Below are 20,009 nucleotides of genomic sequence, written 5' to 3'. Positions count from 1 at the left end.
CCTTGTTATCCTGTAACCTAATAGCATCCAGAAGGCTTTTGATAGTTCTCTGAGTATCAGGAGGAAATGGTGCTTCAAAGTATTGTTTTGGTGATTTGCATTTTGGAAAAACAAACAGGAACCATCCTTAGCCTTTTGCATTGGAAACATTACTCCACTTGTAGAAGGAAAAAGCACCCCTACAAGCAAGGCTGTGTCTTTCAGGGCTTGCTCTCTGATCTGAAATGCAAGCCCAGGTGCTTGGTTACCTCTGCTCTTAGATACAGAAATTTGGTGCGTTTTCTGTAATGTATTTTGCAGCACAACCTTAACGTGCAACCAGGCTGCCTGTTTTGTCTTTGGTCTTCATGACGGTGAGGGCTCTTGCACTGACATCTTGCCAGCCCTCAGAGCAGCCCAGGGGGTTTGAAAACCTTCTAGCTGTTGTGATCTTATGACCCCATAAGCATGGCATCGACCAAGGAGGATCTCTGGCATTGCAATAATATGGCTCAGTAATGATGAGTGACACAAATATCACTTATCAAAGGTAAGGTTTGGATGAATTGTTCCTATGAGGACATTTTTTTGTCAAAAATTTCAAGGAAGAATAATGTTCTTGTTGGTTAACTGCTGTTTGCTAGCATAATGGTAGCCGAAGCTGAAGTTGCAGCATTTTACATAGTCAGCAAAGCTAGGTTAGAGTGACCTGTGTCCTTTGGCTTCTCCAGGGAAGAAAAAGAGCGCTGGATACGTGCAAAATACGAGCAGAAGCTCTTCCTTGCTCCACTGCAGTGCCTGGAGCTTTCTCTGGGCCAGCATCTCCTGAGGGCTACAGCCGAGGAGGACTTGCGGACGGTCATCCTGCTCCTTGCCCACGGGACTCGGGAAGAGGTGAATGAGACCTGTGGAGATGGTGATGGGCGCACTGCCCTCCACTTGGCGTGCAGGAAAGGAAACGTGGTGTTAGTGCAGCTTTTGATTTGGGTAAGTACTTGGTGTCCTGGGGAAGGGGCTGGCTGGATTGGCTTTTGCTCGGCTATGCGCCACAGCAGGACCTCCCAAACCTCCTTCGTGTGGGTTCCACAAAGCCTTTGCTGGTGTCCTGAGTCTAGATTTCCTCACTGCATGCTCTCAAGAGACAGCAATGTCTGTATTTCTGTATATATCTGCCTATCTGCTGCTACTTGATGGAAAGTAAATGAAAGTGCAGGAAACAAGGAACGAGAGATTTCCCTAGCACCTGTCTGAAATATGACTGTGGCAAATTTTGTTCAACGCATGAGCCTCTCCTTCACATAGAAACCTTTACACATGTGTCTCAGTGCTTCTCATGCTGTGAGGTTGGTGTCCTGCCCACTTTCTTCTCCCTCTCCCCATCCTCAGTTACACTCAAACCAATCTGTCCTGAGTCCTCTCCCTCCATTTTAGTGCTCTGTTGGCACCACAGCTTCCAACAACATCTCTCTTCTTTCTGTAGTATGGCGTTGACGTGATGGCACGAGATGCCCATGGAAACACGGCGTTGGCCTACGCCCGGCAGGCCTCCAGCCAGGAGTGCATTGACGTTCTCCTCCAGTACGGTTGCCCCGATGAGCGCTTCGTCCTCATGGCCACTCCAAACTTGTCCAGGAAGAACAATAACCGGAACAACAGCAGCGGAAGGATGCCCACCATCATCTGAGGAGCTCACTCTTGTATTCACTGACCTGAATTACATCCGCAGCCTCATATTTCTCCATCCCCATCACAGCTCTGCTCTGAGAGTCTGGTAACTCTCCTTTTCCCCTTTCCCTTTGGTTCATCCCTGTCCCATCCAGAAACGGCGCACCTGGAGAGCGCGATGGGATGAGAATGAGCAAAAGGGTCTGCAGAGAAAGCAGTTGTTTCAGCGACAGCTCTCAAACGATGGAAACAAGCTCTTGAGAGCATGTGGGTTGAGCAGGACACACTGCGCGTGGCACTGGGACCATGAGAGAGCGGTCGTCCCCGGGAGGGATGCAGGCTCCCTGAGCATGGAGGGAAGGGGCGGAGGAAGAAGCGAGCAAGAGGAGAAGGAAGGAGAGATGGTGACCTTCCATAACTGACAGTTAAGCACATCAGTACATTTCACCTCTACCAAACACGACGCCTGGATTTCATTCTCTTCTCTGAAGAGCTTGACGGCATAAATCAGAAGCAAGCACAGAGTTTGTCAGGTTTGAAGCTCCTATGATGGTATGTGTCAAATCAGTTGTAGCTAATCTGTCCGGGGAGAATACTGGCTTCATTACACTTGTATAGTTGAGTTCTTCCAGCATTACCGCTGTTTAATAGAACATGATTAGTCATCACGGAGAAAAAAGCATATTAGCTGAGGAGGTAGTTACATGGCACGCTTCGGTGATTGCTTGGATGTGATTGCAATATTCTTAGAAGCATCATATTATCTCAGACATGTTCTTTCAAGCCCTTGGAGCCCTCCTTTCTAAATTCACTGTCATAATTTAGTATCTGTTTAATTTTTCAGTCCAAAGAGAGGAAATGAGTTGCTGAGTGTTATTTGACTGCAGTCTCCTTGGTGTAAAAACAAAATGGAAAAAATAAATAAGAGTAACTATGAAACACAAAAAGGAATAGTGAATACTGCTAAGGAAAAACATTACAAGTAAGTTTAGTGAAATTAATAAACGCATTAAAGGCTAATATTTTTTCAGCCAGCAGAAATAGGTTCTTTCGTTTTGCCAAGGTAAATGTGTTGAGTTTTTGTTTACTCCTGTGATGCATTGCCTAACTTATACAGATTTTTATATTGTGTCTTTAGATTATATGTATGTAAAATCTGTTTGAATAAAAAAAAAAATAAATATGCATTGATTTTTTTTTCTGTACAGAAAATGACATCTCTGTTAATTTATAAACTGTAATGGATGTGAACTAAATAATGTGCAACTAGTTAGGATCTGTGGGTTACAGATCATTGTACATGGAAAATATTCCCAGCAGTGAACTCTTGTTTCCATCGCAAGCCTTTGAGGAACATATCAGAAGGAGATTAGGGCACGTTTGGCATGAAAAAAAAGTGTACGAGACCTTTTAGAAAGGAGAAAGAGGCTGATTCTCAGAGCTGTAAATATATTTTACTCCAGAAGTCACGAAGCTTTCACAAGCCAAGACAAAAAGCCCTAGTCTGGCTGTGGGAAGATCAGATTTGATTAAGTTCAGAATTGATAGCCTTCACCGCAGCGGGCAGGGCATGGCTGTGCATGACTCCCAACTTGGCTGCTTTCTGGAAGAAAAATGGCTTGTGAAAGTAGCCTGGACAGTTCATTTGAATTCTAAGTTTTAATACTTGATTTGATTATTTTGGTATTACCGGGCAGATCCCAGCTTCTCCTGTTTTCAACAACATAGGATTCTGGCACAGGGAAGCAGGCTGTACCGTTTTTGGCAGGCAGAAAAGTGATTTTTTTTTAAGTGGCATATGGCAATGTGAAGATGGGGAAAGGGTATATCACGGAGAAAGTTGAAAACTCAACTGAATTCAATGGCAAAGGAGCAATTATGTGAAGGCAGTGAGGTGCACACTGCATAGTAATTTGCAGATCTAGCTGCTCGGATGTATTTCCCAAGCCTTCAGTGGTGTTCTTCCTTAGGGCTCTGGATTTCATTTGGCATACAAATAGGAGCGTAGCGATTGCTAAATAAATTATATGTGGACAAAATGTGAAGGAAAAAATGTAATCTGGGTATCTTAAGGAAAAAAAAAAAACCACAAACAGAAAATTATGGATTTTATGTAGAATAACCAAATTGCGGAAGAAAAGCGAGCCTCAAGGTGGAAGCACGAGATTATTGACCAGCATTTTCTCTTTGGTGGTGTTCTCATTTTGTACTTTGTTACTGTATAAACCTTTGACTATTTGGGGGTGGGAATCTTTCTTCAAGCAGCCTAGGCTGGCTGCATCAGAGTAAGGCTACAGCTGATTCTCTTCGTACTGGGATCATTTTAATTATTTGTTGGGTTTTTTTTTAAATTGAGGAAGAGTGTCTTTTATAATTTATATTTCTCCATCATTCCCGTGCAGCTCCCTGATCTTTGGTACTTACGGGTGGTCCTTCAGTGATGGGACAGCCCATCTAATGTGCAGCTGAAGGGGATGCTGTGACGCCCACTGTGTCTTGGTGCTCACGAGCTTTACACCTCTATGGGGGACGCAGCAGGGATTCAGGAATCGCGGCTCGTCCCAGAGGTGCTATAGCTGCCTGTTCCCCTGGGAACATCAAGGGCATTTGTATCTGAAAACCAAGTCCGATATTTCAAACACACGGTAGGCAGATTTGCCACCATTAAGTTCTCAATGCATGTTCTGTTTCAGAGCTGTTTTTTCCTAATTGAAAATATTTTCTGTACATAATTTAACGCTTTCTTTGGGCCACCTTCCTCTTCTAAAGCTGGGAGTGATGTTTGAGAAACAAGGGCAACCAGGCTGTCATGCAGATTTCAGAAGAATTATATGTTCCTTTCATAAAAAATTTTCTGGAGGTAAACCTTGAAAAAAACAGAGAATATTTTTAGGAGAGAAAATTCCACTGCATTATAGGAAAAAATGATATATCCAGACTGGCCAACTAATAACCTCATACTTTAACTAAGCAAATGTGTGGGGATCTGCAGGGAGGATACCTGGTCATGCATGCAGGGGTGATCTCTTCAAAATACAGGAGATCACCCAGCGCCGTCTCTCCAAGTCAGGAGAGACCTTCTCTGGCACTAGAGCTGGTGATGCTCCAGCCACAGGAGAACAGCCCGATGGCCCATGCCTCACGGGGTGTTTGCTACAGCACCCCCTGTTCTAATGGGTTTGGTCGGATGGCTGTGAGAAGTTGTGTGACACCTCTGAATCTATGGGACGGTTCGCCTCGGCAAGGAAGTCAGGCTGGCATAGACTCCATCCCCTTCTTGTGTGGTGGAGAGGAGGGGAAGCTCCTTCCCACCACAGCTGAGAGGGAGGGTGGAGGAAGTTCTCCGTGGCTGGAGCCTGGCAGGACTTGGCTTCATGAGCCGAGGTCTCTGGGCTCTGTGTGCTTTTCAGGGCATGTGTTTGCACTTTGCAAAGGATGTTCTTGAAGCCGTCCAGGTGTGGAAACAGGCAATATATATGGACACTTGGAGAACCTGCAGGAATCATTTCCTCTTGCTTTCATTCTGTTAACTCGCCCGCTTTCTGTTCTGCGTCTCACGTTTAGCCCCTCTCATTGCTTTTATGGAACTCACTTGCCAGGCTGTTTACACCCTTTGAGCATGTTATGAGCAAATTAAAAACAAATTGAGATCCGGTCAGTAAGAATTCCCAGCAGAAACATGTTAGCTAAAGTGGTTTTCTCCAAAAATGGATTCTGCAGCTGTGGTTTTCATTCTGTCCCCCAGTTAACCCTTTTCATCATTCCAGATACCTTTACTTTAAATCCCCTATCCTCTGCACTTTATCCACAACAATTAAAACACTAAAAGTGAGTCAGACGTTGCTATTAACCTCAGCACTTTCCTTCTGTCTGCTTTGAGCCATTTGCTGTTGAACAGTAGAGATGATTCGGACATGCCGTATCCAGCATCTGAACCTTGATATTCCCGGAGTTGAGGAGTGTTTACTTTTTGCTATTTATGAAGAAATAAGATCTAACCTTGGGAAAATTCAGGGTCCTACCACTGCAGAGATTTGGCTAAGGGCTCGCATTACCAGATTTCTGATTCTGTTTCTAAAAGGGGGCAGAAGAAAAGCTATTTTTGGAGAACCTTGGTATATTCTGGGCTGGGTGCTGCACAGAAAGCCGGGTGAGCTCCTGGAAGGTAGAGAGGATTTTTAAGCATTTGGGCATAGTGTATAATAACTGTGTAAACATTAATGTTGTTTGATTTGCCATCTTTTCCCCACTTTCGGTAAATTATGTGTGTTAGTACAAAAAAAGCTTTAGCTGCACTTGGAGTTTTCCCCTGTCCAGAGGATGCTGAGTAACGTAGGGAGAGGCATAGAGGTGGGAATGCAGATACGGGCTTAGAAATGATCTCTGGCACTGTAATGTAGTATAATTAGATTATATGGGGTTTGAATAGCTTCATCTTTTATATTTGTATGGAGATCGGGAGAAATGAAGTAATTTGTAGTTTGTAGTATGAAGTAGTAATAGTGGAGACAAGCACAGATTTCTCAAGGGGGTCCCAAAGGGGCCCTTTCCAAATGTCTCGGGGAGCCGCTATTGCACCTTAACAGGGAACAAATGGTCATTGTGGCTGAAGGGACTCAAGGTAAAGGAGAACAGCGTTGGGGACCAACCTTGGGGCAGCTTGGCTGGATAGGAGACAACTTGCCCATTGCCATCTCATTGTCATGGGATCTTCAGCTGTTAGTCTTGGATCCTCATCTCCTTCCATTCTTGGTGATTTGTTGCATAAAAGACTGGTTTTGGATATTCTTGTGTTTGCTGCATAGCAGGAAAAATTAAAAAAACAAAAAAACCCAAATCAAAACTGCTCCAGATTAAAGTTCTTTTCAAGGTAGAAAAACACTACCCCAAATTAAAAGGTTTTGCAATGAGTTTTGACTTTTAAAATCTAAGCTACAAAAAAGATGGTTGGTTTGAGTGGTTTTATTAGAAAATCATCTCCTGTTTGAAAAAAGAGATGTAATATAGCAAAATATCCAAAGCTGTAGGTAGGTAGGTTTGTTGTATTATGATATTCTAGGTTTTGTTTTGTTGTTTAGCGTGGGCCAGTTTTTAAAGTAAATATTGAATGATCTCATCTCATGACATTTTACCTTGAGTTGACTGAATCTGTGTCACGTTTTAAAGGGAAGTTCATAGGGTTTTGGCCAAGATTTTCAGGAGCTGTGAATGGTTCGTGTTTTCAGAGGAGGATTGTGTGATTTCTGAAAATAAAACGTTGGTTTGGATTTCTTTTTTTTAGAGCCATCTTAAGCCCCAAATCACCACACGTGCTTCTGGTCATCTTGGCCTCTGTGTTTCATTTCAGGTGACAGCAATACGTTAGTGAATTAACTCCCATCGTTTACTACTGTTCCCTGAATGCTCAGGGGGACTTTTGCTTGTGGGCAGTTGAAATAAAAATGTCTTTGTGCATTTGAGCAGTTTTAGCCTCTTCATCTCTGTATGTCCACCGATTTCCCAAATCCCTGTGGCGTATTCAAGCAGTAGCAGTCCATTCTGCCAACAGGCAGAGCTTCAGCTTTCTCATGGCCATGAACTTTCTGGATATGTGTTTAGCTTCCAGTACCAAGGATTGACTATTTTGCAGTGCTTCAGAGCTAGTAATTTTTACCTGTGTGTTATGTACAAAACGTGAAGGGGTGGGGGGCGGGTGGGGATGCTTACAGAGGTCTAATGGCATGCGTTTGGGATGACCATGTTGCTTGCTGGCAGTGAATGCACCATCAGCTCTTTTGTGTATGCCCCGTTTTCCAGAACCTATCAGTAATTTTTTGTTTGTTTCTGAGAACTGAAGTAGCTCCTAACACTTTCCTGGTCCCCTTGAATGACAAGGTACAGGGAGTAAAACCCCTCACAGCAGACAACTTGTTAGGGTCTGATCTGTCCTGCAGGCAAACGTGAAGCTTATGCAGGACCGAGGAAGGGTTTTGGTGCTGAAGGTGGGTTGTTATTTGACAACTGGTTCCCAGATCTGGGGACTGAGTTGAAGTGGTTGGATTAATTGAGTTGAATTGGTAGATGAAGTGCAGTCAGGGTGCTTTGAGTCCTAAGGTAAAGGCAGCGTATTCCATGGAGGTCACTAACCAGAGTAACTACACGTGCTTTGCATTTCGTGTGTGTATATGTGCTTATATATGCTCCACATACTGCTCTTAGCAATCGTGGATATGTACACGCACACATTTACCCGTTAATCAAAATCAATAGCTAGGGCCACGTTTTCAGTTAGATGTTTCTAAACGGGCAAGATTCCCAGTTTGACTAAGACCAGCCATTTCCAGTAGCACAGGAGGCAGACACAGGATGGGGGACACCTGCTCGAGGGATGGAGAGGTGCAGTAATATGAGGTACAAGCTTTCTGCGGCTCTTGCAAGCCATCAGACACTCAGGACTTGCACAGATAATCTGCCTCAGATGATTTCCAAAAAAATCCGACTCCTTCAGACAACACTCAACTTGAGAAAACCCTTAATTTGGTCACTGGGATTGAAGTAGCCCCCTTGCTTGAGAGAAGAAATCCCAGCTCAGGGAAGGAGATTCCGAAGGTGAAAAGGACAGAGGACTTGTTGCTCAGAGGCCCTTTTTTGGTATAAATTTGCTTGAAACCCAGCTTATTGGCTGAATTTAAATGAAGAAGCAGAAGGTTGCCTTCCTGTACCTGATTAACAATGCCTTGGGTCCTGCTGCTGTTTGGGGGGACATTGGGGATGACAGTGGTGATGTGTTTCTGAAGAGCATTCTCCAGGTGGGTCCTTCACCAGGAGCAGCTCCTCATCCTTCCTTCCTTGTGTTCTTGGCCATTAAGCTCTGGCCTCAAAATTTTGCTGTGAGGGAGCCACAAACCTCAGCTACAGTGCTGAGTAGTCCCAGAAAACTTGACCAAATGTTGTTCACACTGCTTCTACCCTTGCTTTCGGTTTATAGTCCTATCAGGGGAAACCAACAAGGAGAGGACAAGTCTGGCAGGATGAGAAGGATGTTTGCTGGAGCTAAGCAGGGTATGGTAGGAAACATGGCTGGGTGTGCGGATGAGATGGTAGGATCTTTCCGCTTGCTGTGCCTGTGACAAAAGAATTCCTTTGAAATGCTGTTGAAAACCCCTCCAAGCATTTTTTTTCCCGATGTATCCAGGGATTCAGCTGGGTTCTCCTTTGAATCTACTGAGCTCATGTTGCCAGTTCACAGGGAAAATACCCATCCTCTGAAAGCACAGCTCTTTGCTACGTGGAAGTACCATGTTTCCAGGGCACAACACGCATTTGGTCCAGTTCTCTTCTGCTATTCCAGTGTCAGGAGCATCTTTCACTTGTAGATGGCTTGCATAGGTGGATGCACAAACTGAAGGGGTATTCGAGAGAGGAGTATCTTTTAAAACACCAGGGACTTGGTTTTTGTAACTATTGCCTTTGGACTCTGGTTTGGGGTTGCCAAGGGCCTGGTTCTGCATCTCCTGCTGCCTTTAACCTCTTGACTCCAGTGGGGTTTGAGCAGATCCCAAATGCTGTGCTGAGTACGAGGCAAAGCAGCTTTGGGGCGGCAGAGTTGGGTGCAGATGGGCTTTATCCTGACCTCCTTGAAGTCTGAGTTTGGCCCCTGGTTTCAGTAGGTTGTGATTTGAGGTTCAGTCTAGCTGGTATCTTTGTTTTGGGAAGCGCCATCAGCACCACTTGGGAAGCGGATGCATATGCTGTTTCTTTCTTTTATCCTTTAATACCCTATGTTCACCTGCGAAGAGTAGATTACTACATTTGGCTGCGTTTAGCCCCCAAGTCTTTCAGGTTTTCTGCTTTGTGATGTTTGTCTTTCTGGTTGGGATGGGGAGAAAGGGAGCCCAGGTGAGTAGGGACACCTGAGACCTGTGTTTGGGGTAGAGGCAGAAGATACCTAGCACATGGCAGGCTTTATAGCAAGGTTTGGTTTTGTTTTTATTTCTTTCTGTTTCTGTAAATAGTAATGTACAAATGATGACAGGACAGTGTGGAAATTATTAAAAAATATGTCTTTTGTTGTCGTTTTTATATTACCTCATTCAGCAAGTTTGTTTTACAATGACTCAATGATGCTTTATTTATATTGTTTGTACTGTAATTAAACCGATTGACAGACATTTCACTTTGCTTGTTGTTTCATATGATTTTGGTTTGATTAAGTATGCCAGTTTGTCTTATGTTTCCCTTTCCCCTCTCTCTGCGTTGAGATTTTTGTGTCAGCTGTACAGTATTCTGAATAATGAAAAGAAAAAAATAAATAAATAAAAAAAAGGAAGAAAGTTGTAAAGTACTGCAGAGAGAGGCTGCTATATTGTATAGGTCTCTTTCTAATAAAGACAAGAAAATTTGTTCGTCGCAGCTTGTGTCTTTGCTTGAGTCTTCATTGCCGTGTTATTGAGATACACCTGCCCTGGTCCCGCTTCCTTCTGGTATTAATGATGAGATACTGTCACTCTTTGCCAGTAATAAAGATGAAGTATGATCTGAGACCTGGGATGTCAGAAGAGCCGGTAATGGTGCAAATTGATAAATTAAAAAGCAATAAGTCAACCGAACCGTAATGGTGTATATCTAAGAGTTCTGAAAGTGCTTATGAACTGAATGACAGATCTCCCAGCAAAAATATGTGAGCTTTCATTAAAAACAGTTATTCTCCCTAAGGAAGTGAGAGTAGTAAGTGTTGCACCTAGGCTTTAAGAGTCTCTGGAGGAGATCCAAGGAATTAGGCCAGTAACGGTTACATCTGTATCTGCTAAATTGGTTGAAATGATCATTTAAAATAAGAATAATAAAACATCTTTAAGGTCATGATATGGTATGGTCTAATCATTTCTTTGAAGGAAAATCATGGCTCTCTATTAGGCTTCTCTGAACAAGTCGTTTAAAGCCCTGAACAATGGGCAACTGATTGACATTTATTTACATTTTTAAAGGTCTTGGCCTGAGTACATCACAAGAAGAAATCAGGAATCTCAGTAGGCCCAAAGGGAAGACAAAAATATTGCCCTGGTGCAGAAAGTTGAGAGATGGGATGGAGAGGGAAGCAAGAGGTGATGAATGGGCATTCACCTGAGCAGCCTGGTTACGAGCCGCATGCCAGGACCAGTGTCTCTCAGTGGGTTGGCGATACAGTTACTGCTATCAGTGGCTGCAGAAAAACTACATAAGGCCAAGAGAGCTGTATGGTGTGAAGGTGGATACACAGAGAAGAGCAGATAACATGGATAAATGTGCATTAATGGGAAAAAAAGGGAGGTTACTTATGCAGTGTGCCCTAGGGGAAAGAAAGAAAGAAAGGTAAGGTTTTAAGATCTGTAAAGGCACCATGGAGTGAGACAGCCAATGCTATGGTTTGGCCATCAATGCTTGTCCTGCCTTACAAAAGATACAGAGGCACTGGGGATGTTCAGGAATTAGTAGAGCTATGAAGAGGTGGACAAAGTGGGGAATTTCTCTCAAAAAGAGAAACCAGGAGCAGGGATATGGTAGCCGCAGTGAAGCAGTGAAGCAGTGGACAAGCAGCAGATTGGAAATGTCCCTTTTCCTGGTCTTGCACCAGACGCGGTTCAAGGGCACCACAGACGAAACTGATACCAAGATGGACAGGCTCTGCACTGCATTGCTGAACTGGAGACCTCGCCGCAGCAGGACATGGCTCAAGAGAAGGCCTGGAAAAGACTGGGAAGGTGAGCTCCCATCTTCACAGACAAAGCGAGACTGCCCACAGTGTGAGATTGGGTTTTTTTCGGTTTTATCTTTTACATCTGCTGATGCCCTGGCCCAAATTTGTTCTTCCTTGAGGTTATTTTCCATCCCATCAGGTCTCCCAGCTGCAGGGAGCTACCGGTTCTGTCCTGTCTGATGGGGATTTGTTTGGGGCTTGAGGGAGGTTTTCCATTTCCTTTTCTGCTCTTCAATTCTCCAAGTGCTCCCGGGAGTCTGTACCAGCACTGTGGGAAAAGAAAAACTGCAGGACTGCTTGTGGATTTTTTTTTCTCTCTCTTTTTGGGGGTCTACATCACTGATTTGTCATGCAGCAACTGTACACTTTTATTCTTGCAAGGTTTTCCCACCCAGTTTAACCCCATCATGCATCCAACCAGCCGCAAAGCAGGAGGTGGGTGCTTTGTGTTGTCCCCTTCTGGATTTGAAATGTGAACTTTGAACGTGGGAGAACTTGTTTTGGATTCCCCCTGGGTGTAAAGCCATAGTAGTACTTTTTTTTAAGAATCATCCGTCCCTCCCCTCCTTTGCCCTCCTCAAGGGGAATGGGTTTTGATTTTGTGATGGACATGGCTGGCTGCTCTCTCTCTTTAACAAGCTTCCTAAGATCTGACTTCTCCAGGAAGATCCCAGTGCCAGGGATGGTGGAGCAGATTTAAGGATGTCTTTCATGCCCACATTTCTCACCTACCCCAAGCCCACCCTCATGTACCCCTGAAATGCTCTCAGCTGGTGGCATTCACAGAAGCTTAGGAAGAAAAGAAAATATCCTACTGCAAAGCAACAGGGGTCAGAAAGAGATTTTGAAGGAAAACTATTGATTCCCATAATGGGAGGAGGAGAAGCCCCTGAGCCCCCCCCTTTTTTTTTCTTTTTTTCCCCTTTTTTCCCCTTTTTTCCCTTTTTTTCTTTTTTTAAGAAAAAAGCAATCACTGTGGTGACCAGACTGTTGCTCTGCCGTAAGGCCGTGCTGTATGTTTCCACCTTTGCTTTGATGGTTGTTGGGAACACCAGCTCAAGAAACCTGCTCCAGGGCCCAGATGATGCCTGCTCTGTAGGTACCACATGCTTTTAGCCCTCATTCGAAATCATTCCCTTGGCAGTTTTGCTGTTTCTTATTCGTTCTTTAAAACAAATCCAAACTGGTCTGAAGGGAGCGATGGGATGAGAGGACTGAGGACAGTGCACACAGTGATCTTGTGCAATGGGATGGTAGGATGGAGCTGACCCCCTCCTGGTAAACAGCTTTGTTTTCCAGAAGAGAGCCAAGTTCACCCAAATTCAGCTGTTTTTCACAGCAAAGCAAAAGAAAACATTTAATGCTTCATGAATATCAGGTAAGATTAACCTTAAAGAGCCAGGTCAAAGATCTACCCACACCAACAATTTTTCTCCACCTGTGGCCAAAAGCCAATGCTGCAGGAGAGTGTAAAATCAGATTATATGGGACCTTTGCTATGTATTTCCTCAGCCTGTAACTGTTTACAGTTCAGGGTCTTCCTGAGCCATCTGTTCTTGTGAGTTTAGTGATCCTTAGTGGATTTCTCTTCCATCAGTTTGTCTGTTCCCCTGATTCTCTTAAAAGCGTTGAGCATCCACAGCATCCCACATCAAGGATTTCCTCACCTGAACCTCAATGGTGGTGAAGAACCACCACCACCATCCTCCTCTTCCCCTCCTCCACTCCTCCCTCTGCACTACCTTGGGGAAGGGAGGGTGGCAGTTGGAACCGCTGGTTCAGAGTGACTTGGCCCAGTTTCTCTTCCTGAGAGCACTTCCCAGGGGCAGCACATGTCACTCACGCTGAGCTGCTCAATGCCTTGGTGGCCACAAGGATGGTGAGGGCTCTGGAGAACAAGCCTGATGAGGAGCGGCTGAGGGAACTGGGCTTGTTTAGCCTGGAGAAGAGAAGGCTGAGGGGAGACCTCATCACCACCTACAACTGCCTCAAGGGAGCTTGTAGAGAGGTGGGTGCTGGTCTCTTCTCCCAGGTGATGGGGGATAGAACAAGGGGAAACGGCACCAAGCTGTGCCAAGGGAGGTTCAGGTTAGAGATAAGGAGGAAGTTCTTTACTGAGAGGGTCGTCAGAAGCTGGAACAGGCTGCCCAGGGAGGTGGTGGAGTCACCATCCCTGGATGTATTTAAAGAGCAGGTAGATGAGGTACTTAAGGATATGGTTTAGTGGGTAGACAGGAACAGTTGGACATGATGATCTCAGAGGGCTTTTCCAACTGAGCGATTCTGTGATTCTGTGATTTTGTGTGTGAGGTGCAAGTGGTGTCTAGAGATGCTGCTCAGAAACTTCACTGCAGAAATCCAGGCTGGGGAGCAGCATATCCCACCCAAAGCTCTTCTGAGCCCAGCATCACCTGCCTTTGAGCTTATCCTTTTGTCCTTTTTTTTCGTTTCTATGATGGATCTGAGACAGGTGATGTTTGCAGTGAGAAACAGGCAATGTGGCTTTTCCCCTGGTCAAGTATTCCTGTACCACTGCAATTCCCACCTGAGCGATGCCCAGAACACGACTTTAGAGAACGATTTACATTGCAAAAGACCTTTAAGGCCATCGAGTCTAACCATAAAGAGAGAGTACAGAGTGCAGGAGTTACTTGGAGGTCGCTTTAGGGACACACGGTTACTCCTGGTGAAACCACTACATGTGCAGTAGGAAAACCACAAATGGATGGCAGGACTGGGAAACCCACCAGGCGGTCATTTATCTCACCTAACGTCCAGTAAAGCCCTTAATTGGCCAATAAATGTGGTCACAATAACTGCGCTCAACGTGCAGCGCCACTGCCAGCAATTAGCACTTATTTATTTGCATTCTGCCCCCACCGATCTCCACTTTCCGACTTCCAGATCTGTTTGTTTTGAAGCCAGGGAGACTCCTTGCGTTTGCAAAGAGAGGATGAGGACAGTAAAAATGGCGGAAGAGTAAAAAGTGATGCTGTGGCATGGAGTAGGAGGGATGGAGGGGTGCAGAGGTGCAAAGCCATGCGCAGGGCTTTCCCATTGCTTGAGGGATTAACGTTGGGCTCCTAGAGAACATAATGTGCCTGGGTTTTGCTCAAGCCTTTTAAGAAATGACTTGGCATTCGTGCTGCTGATACCGAGTGCTGCTTGTTGCTCAGTTGAAGAGAACCTCTTGATCACCTTTTGCAGTAGAAAATAATCATTTATGGTCATTTTGGCATGGGAGAAAAGAGTTCACGTCGTTTTGGAGGATTAGTGTCAGTCAGAGGCCAGGTATTTCCATCTAATGAAGGAAGGGCTTGGATCCCAATCAGCCTCGAATTGCCAGAGCTGGGGGAACAACATGGCACAGATGCCCGATACCCATCGGCAGCTGCAAAGGTAGGGGTCTCCAAACACCAAAACACCTTCTGCAATGCTGACTGCAACGGATGGGTGTGTGTCTTGAAATCCTACCTCTGCTTGGGGCCATACAAGGGGGCTTGCAAGAAGAAAACATTGGGAGCCCTTGGTTTCTGTGCCGGGATGAGGATGTCCACGAGCATTTTGGTGCAAGTCCTCAAGTGCCAGGTGGGAAGAGCTGGGAGCTGGAGTGAGGTATCAGAGCTGCACGTTGCCATGGGGAAGGGGGAAAAGCAGCCTGGCCCAGACTAAACAAAAATTTTTAAAAAATACCCACTCCCCCCCTCAGCCCTGTGTTTACTCTGCCAAATGGGCTGTCTTTGGAGGCATTCTGTAGTTTCTAGAGGTTGTGGGCTGGAAAGAGATTGTGCTGCCAAGCAGGTTGGCAACTGATGCAGAATGGGACAATCCCCCCCGACAACATCAGGCCAGGAGCCCAGGAAAGCACAGGGGCACCAAAGGCTGCGGGGAATCGCCCTGGATGAATAAGCATCTCCAATTGCTGCTGAGGGAAGTGGATTTACGTACCACCTTCCTTCCCACCCCCAGCGCACTCCCCTTCTCCTCCTCCCCACCAGAGATGCAGCATCTACAGCTCCTGCTCTGCAGATCCAACTGGTAATGGCCGGGCTGATTGACTGCAGATTTCCCTGTAACTGAGCTTAATTAGCAAGCTAATCAGGTCTGGAGATGCTTCCAATTTATTTATTGGCTGATGGCTGGAGGCCTGCCACTAATCGGCCTGGCCAGTTACTACTGGCAGTGCTGAGATTTGTGCCAGGTGAACAAATTTATCAGGATTTCACCCTTTCCAGCACTTGGAGCTGGCAAAATTTGCCCGGCGAGCACCTGAGCAGAGGTGCGGGCAGGGTGGTACACACAGCATCACCTCCCCACGGGGTGAGGGAGGGTCTGAGTGCCGTGCCCAGCTCGGACCGGCTCTGGCTCACTGGGAGGGTGATGCTTGCAGGCAAGGATAGAAAAGGGGCATGTTCTTGCCCTTTGCACGCCAGCAGCGTAACAGAGCTCAAACACCCAAAATAGTCCTTGTGGCAGGGACAAGGCGTCCAAAGGCAGTGTCATCCATGGGTCACCTCTTTTGAAGGTGACCTAGAGCAAGCCTCTTACAACTTGCGCTTCTTAGTTCCCTCCAGCTGGGAGAAGGGGATATAAAAGAGAATTTTATTTTGCTTTAAAAAAAAATGAAGGGGAATTGTTCTGGATTTTTCTTTTCCCCTGGAATTATCATGAAAGTGGTGTTAGTGTTCCCTGGGTTTGCTGGAACATCTCTGGGCTCCTCTCCTGAGCAGAGGCATGGAGAAAGGGGCAGAGCCTGCCTCTCTCCCGAGTGCTGGGGAGCCAGGGCAGCAGGACCTGTTAATTAAAGCATGGTGAAAAGGTCCCTTCCTTCAGCTCCTGTCCCTCCAGAAGTCCTGCCAGCCTCTGGATGGGGGATGGGGACATGTGTGGGGGATTGCACCAAGCAAAGGAAGGAAGAGAACGGGATTTCCACACCTTTGTGCCCTGCCATAGAAATGAACTGAAGGGAAGGGAGGGAAGATGAAAGGAGAGATGTGGCAAAACACGGTGGGGGAGAAGGCACTTGCCTTGGCAAAAACGCGTGCTTGGCTAAAGCATCTCTTCCCCAAAAGCCTTCTACCCCAAGTTGAAGACTCTGAGTGCTGGAGAGATCCCACATGCCTTCTTAGTTAACTCTGATCTTTAATTGCCCTCCATATTTTAAGGAAAGAAAAAAAAAAAGGTTTGCTTCTAATTTGAGTCTGCCTGGCTTGAGCTGCCAGCATCGATTCTCACTGCTGTCCTCCTGTTGATTCAAGAGCCCTTTAGTATTTTCTCCCTGTGAAAGCACTTAGGGACAATAATCTAGTCATTTCTCAATCTCCTCTCTCTGATAAACCAGGAGGTGAGTGGGTGTCAGCATGGGATGCTTTGGGGAGCTGCGGACCCCCTCTAGACCCTGGCACCCTGGTGATGAGGGGTGACATTCCCACTGTGGGACCTCCCAAAGGCAGTCAGTGATGAAGGCTGTTGGGACTGGGGAGGACCCAAATGAAGCATCCTTCCTGGGGAGCTGTGGGGCACAACCCCTCGAGGGTTTTGGGTGATGGAGCTGGTCCATGCCAGGCAGGGAGAAGGAGGATGAGGAGCTGGATGAGACCAGAAGGCCTTGATGCAGCGATGCTCGTGGTACCGGCTAAGCAGAGGCAGGCGAGTGGGTTTCATGGCTGTGACTCTGAAATCTCTTGCTGGAGAGGGTTATTAGAGGGAGTAATTGGGATCACCTTACTTTACAAATGTTACTTTGCAGAATGAGACAGGAAGACAGATCGATCTCAACTATTATTCATTAAGGAAAGTCCTTTATAAATCCCAAATTAACAATTTCTCTTAGAGAGAGACTTCCTATTACCCTTCTTTCGCAGGAACTTATTGCCGCTTTGGAAATGGGGAAATATGAAAATAATTGGGGAAGGGGAGAAATAGCAGTTGTGGGCTTAGGAGCTGAGCATCTGTTTAAAAAAATACAGATGTGTGTCTTAAAAATGACCATTACCCTAATTCAGAAAGGCAATGTTTTTGATAGATATGATTAGACCACAGCCATAACGATGTTCATAAAAGCCCAAGTGGCTTCTTAGCAATGAACAGGCTATTTGTAAATGTTCGGCGCTCGATGGCCTATCTACAAGTGGTGATGCTTTGCAGAAGATCTCTGCTATCATCCATCTTCTCTGTGCAAAGAGATGACTGTCGGTTGCAGGGGGCACCAGAAACTTGCTGTTACTGGTGCCAGTTGGACTGGATAACTCTTTGCACTGGTCCTTGCCATTAGGGCTGCACAGTGTTTTCATTATCTGGTAGGGTCTGTCTTGGTGTTTGGAGAGAAAAGAGAATTCCAGCCCAAACCTTCTTGATGTTTTGGGCAAAATATAGTAAGAAAAAATACGCTTTTTTTTTTCTTTTCAAGCAGTGAAATTAAAAAAAAAGCAGTTATTGCTACTTTGAAACTGTTAGGTGCCTTCCAGCTTTGGTGCAGGGCCTTGAGATTTGGCAGGAGGGTGACCTGGTAATTTTTTCACAGGGTGCGTTACCCCCAGCTGCTGAATTTGAGGTGATGGGACATGCCCTGAGGTTGCTTCAGGGTTGTGCTCAAGAGGACTTTGGGTAAAGAGATGTTCCCATTGCCCAAAGAAGTCAGCTGGCTCTTGAGGTTGCCAGCAAAAAAGCACAATTTCTTAATTTGTATAACCATGCCCGTGGATTCTTTAGGCTGTTCTGGGAATACCAACAAGGGAGGCAGATGTCTCTTGAAGGGGTTTTGGGGTCATACCCACATAATTTCTGAGTTTGGATGCTTTTGCAGCAAGAATATACATTTTGAACCCGACCGCCAGCAGAAGGAAAACAGCAAAGATTTCTATTTAGATTCAGGCAGATGCAGTTTTTGTTGCCCCAAATCAGGATCTATTACCAAATCAGGATAGATTACCTTTAAAAAAAACAACCAACACATTACTCCTAATACCCCTTTTTCAGAGGCCAGTTTTGGGATATTGGTACCCTTTAAAGCAGGTAAGGGGTGTGGAGAGGGAAGAGCTCTGGACTCTTGGCAACCCATATTCACCTTGTGAGCTCCAGTTCCTCGCTGTTGGTAACACACTCCTAGAAAATTATAAATGGGAGTCCCTGGTTTGTCTTTCACTCTGTTAATTAATAGGATTTGAGCATTAAAACTGCCCCCCCAGAGTCAGCGATAGGCCCTTTGCCACTACTTCAGGCCCCTTGCCACTAATTCAGTCATCCTGGCAGGTCAGCGTAAACACCCCATATTTTACTGCCATTTTCAGATTATTCCCCTGCCTTGTAATTATTTTCCCGGGGGACAGCAGGGGATTAATTCCAGGCGCCCGTTCCTCTGCAGATGGTGGCGTGCCCCAGCACCGAGGCGATGCTGAGCATCCCCTGGCAGTGGGGAACGCTGCCGGTTCGAGGTCTGTTTACCTGCTGGCGAGGAAAATGTCGTTAAGCTGGGCCTGTGCTGTTTTTGTAAAGACAAGGGAGGAAGGACTCGCTGCTGGGGCAGCGCTGCCGGTGACGCGGTCCTGTGGGGACAGAGGATATTGGGCATTGGTGGGGAGATGCTGGTGTGGAGTCCCAGCCCTGGTGGGCACTTCAAGTATGGTCAGTCCTCGCTCAGGCTTGGGTCCAGCATGCTCAGCACCACAGCGAGGGGCTGAGGTGGTTTATTCCCAGGGAATTTCTCCACACTGGGATGTTTGCAGGAGGACCAGGAGCCTGCATGCCCCACAGCAGGTGGTTTCAGGATTGCCTTTCCCAAAAAGAGAGAGAATTGTTTCACTTATAGCTAAAATACCCCTTTCTATATGGTTTATCTGTATGACTGAATCTTCTGCCAGGGCTAGGAATCAGAGCACCTGCAAGTCCAAGAAAACACCATGTTTTTCTCTGAGGCCAAGATGCTGGGAGCTAGAGTGGAGGTTTAAAATGCACATGGCTCCCAAATAAAAAAAAATTAAAATAGCCTCCATTCCTCCTTCCTCCATCAGGCCTGCTTGGAAAGGCGGCCTCTGGCTTCTCCTCAACACAGGCTGAAACCTGGGGAAAGTTGGGCGAGTAAGTTTGCCGAGCCGAGTCGGAGGGAGGGCGGCACAGATCGATTGGCGAGTTTAATAGGATCAGGTCAGTGTAATCCTGTTTTAGCCATTGTAATTCAGGCAGCCAAGGAGACCTCAAACTATAGGGGAAGGGGCTTTTAAAATCTCAGCGGTCCTGCCACAAAGCCAAAGGCTGGGGCCGGGACAAAAGCGGCAGAGAGGATGAAGTGGCTTGAAATAAATAGATTAAGGCTCTCTATGGGCCAGGCGTAGCAGGAGGGAGAAAAGAGCAAGCAAGGGGCGGGCAAGCATCCCGCAGTGGTGGGGAGGAGGACGGGAAGGGACCTGGCACCCACGAGGTGGCTTAACACAGCATCCCCTCCCACCATGGGGCAGCCGGTTCGGGGTGCGGGGTGGGTTTCTGCCCCCCCACCCCCAACCCCCCCAGCGTGTGTTTCTGATGGGTCGGGCTAGGCAATCAATTTTTACGATGCAATTTATAATTCATACTGGTTGTCTTCGTACATATGGTGTTGCTTTTGTGTGTCAGGGTGCCGGGTGCTTTATGACGGTGACGGCGGGGATTTGCATTG

At 46.2% G+C, this 20,009-nt stretch overlaps 1 protein-coding gene across 1 annotated transcript; it reads left to right on the top strand.

Moving 5' to 3' along the window:
• Positions 1 to 710: 710 nt before the first annotated feature.
• On the top strand, positions 711 to 2,991 carry LOC104542916 (arf-GAP with GTPase, ANK repeat and PH domain-containing protein 1-like; the record flags this gene model as incomplete). Its single annotated transcript, XM_010187385.1, has 2 exons — positions 711 to 966; positions 1,460 to 2,991. Coding segments are annotated over 2 exons (460 nt in total), but the record flags the coding sequence as incomplete, so codon positions are not given.
• Between the last annotated feature and the right edge of the window lie 17,018 nt (positions 2,992 to 20,009).

This window comes from Mesitornis unicolor, unplaced genomic scaffold, assembly GCF_000695765.1.
Source record: "Mesitornis unicolor isolate BGI_N332 unplaced genomic scaffold, ASM69576v1 scaffold19996, whole genome shotgun sequence".
In the NCBI taxonomy this organism is placed as follows: Eukaryota; Metazoa; Chordata; class Aves; order Mesitornithiformes; family Mesitornithidae; genus Mesitornis; species Mesitornis unicolor.
This window is presented reverse-complemented; position numbering and strand designations above follow the sequence as displayed.